Raw genomic sequence first — 6,739 nt, 5'->3', positions numbered from 1 at the left:
AGAAGTAACAACTAAACATGGCGGCGGCGGCGGTCGGGCGAGGGGGCGGAGTCGGGCGACGTCACTGTTTCCCCCCCCACCCCACCCTCGCAGGCTTCTCCTCCCGGCCGCGGCTTCTTAAAAGAACCTCGCGCTGCCTCGCGGCGAGGGACCGGTGCCGCTGCGCGCTTTGCTTGGGGTCAGGCCGCGCTCGGGTCAGGCACAGGCGTCCCCAGCCCTGTGGCCGCCGAAGCGCGCCTCCACGCCTCCGCCCTGGGAGCCGCCATCTTGCCACTTCCCCTCGCCCGGCCGTCCGCGGGCGTCAGTAGCGACTTTCAGCACAAAACAAAGATGGCGGCTGCGGCATCTGGGGAATGCCCGGATGAGAATGCCTCAGACGCCGTTGGCCCCGCCCCCTTGGGAACTGCCCCCTGGGTCGCTGAAGGGACACACGCCAGAGGAATCGCTTTAACTAGCAGTGGGGACAGGGCACAGGTTGCTGAGGGTGGCTGACGGAGACATTAGAGTCAGGCTTCGTACCGGGGAGCGGACGTTTTCCTGCTCCGCACGCCCAGCTGCCTCCGGAAAGGTGGCCCGAAGCCCGCCTCCGGGGGAGCCGGAGGCGGGGTGGGAGTGAGCGGTAACGCGGCCTGGCGCGCCACGCCGGGGGCGGAGCCCTCCCAGGCTCCCAGGCCTGCTGTCCCGCCCCCACGCGGGGGCGCCGCCGCGGCCAACGGCGCCCCGAGAAAAAGAGCGGGGCCGCCGCGCGCCGAGCCGCCTGCCGCCCCTCCTGCTGTCGGGCGGGCAGCCAGGCTGGCGGCGCCTGAGGCGAGCGGGCGGGCGCGGGAGCGGTCCGCATCGCCCCGCGTCACCTCGCGTCACCCCGCCCCGCCTGCTTCCCAGGACCCCGCGCCCCACCCCGCGCGCAGGCGCACGGCCGCCTTTCGGCTCCGCCCTTTTTCGAGATTTGAATTTCCCCCAGCAAAGCGAGAGAGGCAAAATACCCGGATGGTGATCGCTGGCCTTTTCGCGCCAATCCTGTAAGTTCTCACAACAACCTTGAGAGGTGGGTACTGTCATCACCCCTATGTTCCAAATCTTGCAGGAGGCTGTCTGGTCGCTGCACTGTCATGCTCACTGCCAGACGCAGGGTGTAATGCGCTGCTCTCCGGGCTCTTGGAATGACAACAGATGATTTTTCTTGTTTCTCTCATCTTTATTTGATCTTTACATTCACCAACCTCCAGCCGAAATTTGGCCTTTCCCGCAATTACGAGTGTAGGCAGCAAAGCACAGAGGGTTAGCCTGGTGACTGTGTCACCAAAGGAAATGACAGATCATTTGAGATCATATAAATTTTCTTGTAGATATCCTGAAATTAAAGAAATTACACGTTATTATAGAATAACTGCTTTGAAATTACTGTAGTTGGGCTTCCCTGGTGGTGCAGTGGTTGGGAGTCTGCCTGCCAAGGCAGGGGACATGGGTTCGAGCCCTGGTCCGGGAAGATCCCACATGCCGCAGAGCAGCTAAGCCCGTGCACCACAGCTACTGAGCCTGTGCTCTAGAGCCCGTGAGCCACAACTACTGAGCCTGCATGCCACAACTACCGAAGCCAGCGTGCCTGGAGCCCGTGCTCCGCGGCGGGAGGGGCCCCTGCGGTGGGAGGCCCGCGTACCACAGCTGGAGAGAGCCCGCTCGCAGCAATAGGACCCAACGCAGCCAAAAATAAATAACTAAAATAAATAAATTTATTTTAAAAAGGAAATTACTGTAGTTATTCAACCTGCCCATAGATCCTGTAATTTAACCTATTAGTAAAGAAGCACGTATATTACTATATCATACATTTTCAAAAATACTTTAATAACTGTCTTTCGACATATTAAGTTTCTGTTGTAATTCTGTTTTAGTTTATGCATTTGGAAGCATTTGTTTGAGTAAAAGACCAAAGAGTCCTGTGACACAGGCAAAGGACAAGAGCCCTCATCTGTGTTTCTGTGCCACCAGCTGCCCTAGGTGACCTTGTCCGTTCACGTCACCTCTCTGGCCCCAACTCCTTCCCCTGTAAAATAAGGAAGCCAAGCTGCTGGTTCCCAGGCGCCTTAGCCACATTCAGTGATTCTGTCCTCAGAGTTCAAGAATCACTACGGTAGTTCCAGGCTCCTTGGGCATCCAAGTGGCCCAGATTGAGCTCTCCTGCTGCTGGTGTCCCACGGTACAGCCCTCAGACTGGCGTCCCCTTAGCCGCAGAAAGGGAACAAGGTGGTCAGGGTAGTCACGGGCACGGTAAGCAGTTGTCATGAATGATACAGGCCAAAGAAACCACCACTGTGACAGTGGCAGTGGCTCCTGCTTCAATGCATACAGACTGCGGAAGCAGGAGAGTTTAAGGAACACGTCTTAACCCCTTAGCCAGGAGATTGTCACGTTTTGCAGGACTTCCCCCAGAGACCCCAGCACCAGACCAGGGGAGAGCCCTTGGACCTTCATGTGCCGGGGTAAGCTGGGAAGAACTTTGAGAGTCATGTAACAAGTGTCACAGCACCTCAGGGGTACGGAGGAGCTAGGCCATAAGGTACCCAGCCTGGCCTTCCTGGTGGACTTGGGAAGTTCGTTTGATTACACGTCACTTTCAGCTTGCGCAAGGGCTCAGTAGCCTCTGGCCAGCAGTGGGAGAGGAGTCACTTTCCACGCCCTTCCTGGGCCTCCTTGTCTATCAAGCTGACAGTGCTGGACTCCGGTCCCCAGCTCTCCTCCATGCTGGCTGGCAGACGAGAGGGTCAGGCTGGCGCTGGCCGCGTGGGGCCCAGGAGGCCTGGGTCTTCACACCAGGGAGTCGGGCCCCAGGTGGCGCCAGGGAAGGACCTGGAGAAACGAGGCCGGGCCTCAGCTGGTGTCCCAGCCAGACTCAGGAGCGGAATGGGGAAGTGCTGGTGCCAGAGCGGAAGGCATAGCCGAGTTGAGGGTGTAAGCAGGCCAGGCACAGGAGGGACCCGCAGGACTACATGAGCACGGCACTTTGGTGTCTGCGAGAGGTTGGGGCGTGATCGTGTGTGAGTGGAGAGCCGGCCACCGAAGGGTGCTAAGCAGGGGCGGCCCTTGAGGGAGATGCTGGGGGCTGCTGTGTGCAGACCACGTTAGCGGTGGCCAGCCTGGAAGTGGGAAGCCCGGGGCAGGGGCAGCCCCCCAGCCTAGAGGCTCCTTAACCGGAAGCCGCAGCGGGGAGGCGTGAGACAGCGCTGCGTGCTGAGGTGGCGGTCAGGACAAGGCCTGCGGTTCCCTCGTGGAAATGCCGGTCCCCTTAGCAACAGGCCCCCAAGGCAGGATGGGGGCCAGAAACCTCACCAAGACACCCAGCGGGCCCCGTCCCGGATCTTCCACGTGGGCCCCACGGCCAGTCTGAGAAGCGAAATGGCAAACAGGATGAGGAAAAAGAGCAGGGGTGCTGGTTTGGGGCTTGAACCGAAACTGAGCAGGTCTTTGCTGAGCAGCGGAGGGCGAGTGCAGAATCAGACCCTGCCCGGCCCTTTCAGGGCCTGAACTGCAGGAGGGCAGGTGGACATTGGGCCTCAGAAATAAACTGTGGTCTACATAGCTAAGAACTCATTTAATTCACACCATGACTCTGCAGGGAGGTACTGGTAGCATCCCCATTCTGCAGGTATGCAAACCGAGGCCCGGAAGGGTTAAGGCCCAAGATCACACGGTTAGTAGCTGGGGGCACTGGGCTTTGAACACGGACAGTCCCTCTCATCCCCATGCTTGCCTGCCTGATTGCTGTCTTCGCTGTGAGTCACTTTCAGGGCATTGAACCTCTTCTCTTGTTGATATTAATACATCTCTTGGCTACCTGGCCAGCTTACACTGCAGCAGGCCCCAGAGCAGTTGACGGTCCATGAAAAGTCCACATTGTTTTAAAATTATCGGACTGCTTCTGTGACTGCAGGAAGTGGAAGGTTTTCTTGTGAGCCAAGGACAGAAGGTGATTTTGAAAGGCGTGGTACTTCAGGGGCAGGCAGGAGGGTGAACCAATGGGGGACGGCTCCCTGTGCCACCTGGCCTCACATCTAAGAAGCAGAGGGGAGTCCTCCCCCGCCCTCCTCCTACCCACCCCCGCCATCCTTGCCTTAGATTCCAGAACTCGGACCACAGCAAATGGTTTCTCTTTTAAGTGGGTATTTGGTTCAAAGGGCTTTGGGACTGGCTTGGAAACTTCCACATTTGTAATGTCACTGAGGTGGAAAAGCCCATTCTGAGTCTTAACAGCAGACCTAGGAAAGATTTAAGTCTCCAACTGCAGTGGCTCGAAGGGAACGAGGGCAAAGGGGCGGGACTCTTCTAGCACACAGATGAAAGAACAAGAGGGTTCTAGAGCCTTCTAGAGGCCGTGCATAAGAAGGTGAATGGACTGGGTATTCCTGCACTTTTATTTCTGTGGGGTTGTTTGGGTTGTTTCCTGATGTTGGTGGATCCTGAGGCTGAGATGGATTTCTACCCACACTCTTTAACTACACTCTTTTTGTAACCACAAAGGAAGAAGGCAGAACGATCCTCCACTGGTGCCAAGCAATCAGCAGAACCCTCGCCTTCCTCTGGGCCACTACCTCCACGCGGGGCAAGGTCGCAGCATCTGCGTCGGAAATCACGGGGAATTCTTCCTGCTGGCTCAGCTGGGAGGCCGAGGAGTGTTTTGCAAAAAAACTGTTTATCTGAATTCTGAAATAACAGTGGAGACGGCTGCTCTCTTAAGCTCTCCGACCCGGGTCACACATAGGGTTCCAGATGAAGCCCGAGTCGGGGCAGGCCCTCTTGCACGTGGCCCTGGTCAGCTGCCTCTGCGCGGCCACCGTCCACACCGGCGTTTTCGCAGGTGTCTCTGTCGCAGTGGGCTATGAGCACTACGCCGAAGCGCCGGTCGCCAGCCTCCCTGCCTTCCTGGCCATGCCCTTCAACTCGCTCGTTAACGTGGCCTACGTGCTCCTGGGGATGTACTGGCTGCAGAGCAAGGCCAGCGCCCCGGGAGGCCCCACAGAAGCATGGAAGGCTTGCTACATGAAGGACGTCTTTGCGGGCATGGCCCTGGTCTACGGCCCGGTTCAGTGGCTGCGCATCACGATGCAGACGCGCCCCACCGCCGTGTTGGACCAGTGGCTCACCTTGCCCATCTTTGCATGGCCGGTGGCCTGGTGCCTCTGCCTGGACAGGGGCTGGAAGCCCTGGCTGTTCCTGGCTGTCGAGGGCCTCTCCCTGTGCAGTTACAGCCTGGCCCTGCTGCACCCCCGTGGGTTTGAGGTGGCACTGGGTGTACACGTCGCAGCAGCTGTGGGGCAGGCCCTGCGCACTCAGGGCCGCCACGGCAGCGCTTCCTCGGGGAAGTACTTGGCTCTGGGCGTGCTCTGCTGCCTGGGTTTTGTGCTCCTCAAGCTGTGTGACCACGAGCTCTCGCAGTGGCGTCTCTTCCAGCGGCTCACGGGCCACTTCTGGTCCAAAGTCTGCGATGTGCTCCAGTTCCACTTTGCCTTCTTGTTCATGACCAACTTAAACACCTGCCGAAGATGCCCTCCTGCGGAGAAGATGCGTTAAAGTGTGGAAGGAAGGTGCTTACCCACCCTAACATCAAAATGCGCCCTCCGCTGGCATCCTGTCATCAGTGTTCAGAGTCCTGGGTGCAGCAAGATAGGATGATGACAGAAGACTGCCCCTTCCTTCAAACGTATGGGCTTCAATACTCTGAGTATGAATATTCAACATTATGAAACGTTATGCTGTCTGCAACTTACTTTCAAAGGGTTAAAGCAAATATCTAAGGGCCGGGATGTGGGGTTCCATTTGACTATTCTTGTAATTTTTCTGTAGTTTGAAATTTTTCAAAATAAAATGTTGGGGGGAACTGACCCCAAGAAATCCATCAGACTCACGGTTGGACAAAGAATGGTTGTCTGCTTCGGGATGTGGGCTACAAGCACGGGCTGGCCGACAGTGGGGCAGGGTAGCCTCTGGCTGGCGTGCCAGGCCAGGCGCTGGGGTTACAAGTGAGCGTCTCCAGAGGTATCTGGCCTCAGGGAGACTGAGTCATAGTAAACACACGCGCCTAGCAGACTGGTGGGGAAATCCGAAGCCCAGAGCACTAACTCACTGTGCCATCTGTGACTGCCAAGCTGACAGCAGGTCAAATGGGAGTCACATCACCTCAGATCCTCTGTGGAGCAACACCCGCAAATGTCAAGAGGTGAGTCCTCAACAGAGTGTTGCTTGCCGGGTCTTCCCTCAGAGCCAGGGTATAGCTTAGGTGTCCTCAGCAGCTAGGGTTACTGCAGTGTCAAGTGTCTGTCACCCACGGAGAAACCTGGGTCCTTCGGAACCATGATCCCCTGATGGCATCCCAGTGTAGGGCCATGGAGTTGGCATCTTTCAACCCCAAAGCGTGCTTCTCATGCAGATGATGATGTTTGAACAAGAGAGCCCCCCTGGGTGGGGGAACACTGAGGCCCAAGAGACGCTGAGGAGTCTGCCTTTGGGTTGCCTGCTTGTTAACGTGTTCTTTAGACACCTGTTTCATTCCCCGTCACGGGAAAGGCATCTGGTCTTTGAAGACAAAGGCAAGGGCAGAAGGGAGAGGATGTCCTGTCCCTGCCGAATGGCGTCTCAGGACGGGCAGCCCACAGGCATCTGTTCAGTGTCCCCTGAGGCCCCTCTCCCTGGAGCCTCGAGGGTTGGCATGTGGACCGTTGCCATGACTACCAAGGTGCTTTTGAAA

The 6,739-nt window shown here is 57.5% G+C and overlaps 1 protein-coding gene across 1 annotated transcript; it reads left to right on the top strand.

Moving 5' to 3' along the window:
* Window positions 1-4,548: 4,548 nt before the first annotated feature.
* Window positions 4,549-5,798, top strand: TMEM187 (transmembrane protein 187). The gene has a single exon (XM_079911792.1). The coding sequence runs from the start codon at window positions 4,765-4,767 to the stop codon at window positions 5,563-5,565; it is 801 nt and encodes a 266-aa protein (XP_079767918.1). The 5' UTR covers window positions 4,549-4,764; the 3' UTR covers window positions 5,566-5,798.
* The last annotated feature ends 941 nt before the right edge of the window (window positions 5,799-6,739 follow it).

The sequence above is a fragment of the Stenella coeruleoalba genome (assembly GCF_951394435.1).
Source record: "Stenella coeruleoalba genome assembly, chromosome: X".
NCBI lineage: Eukaryota > Metazoa > Chordata > Mammalia > Artiodactyla > Delphinidae > Stenella > Stenella coeruleoalba.
This window is presented reverse-complemented; position numbering and strand designations above follow the sequence as displayed.

Coding starts and splice junctions, on each gene's coding strand:
- TMEM187 (XM_079911792.1), top strand. CDS start 4,765: ATGAAGCCCGAGTCGGGGCAGGCCCTCTTGCACGTGGCCCTGGTCAGC.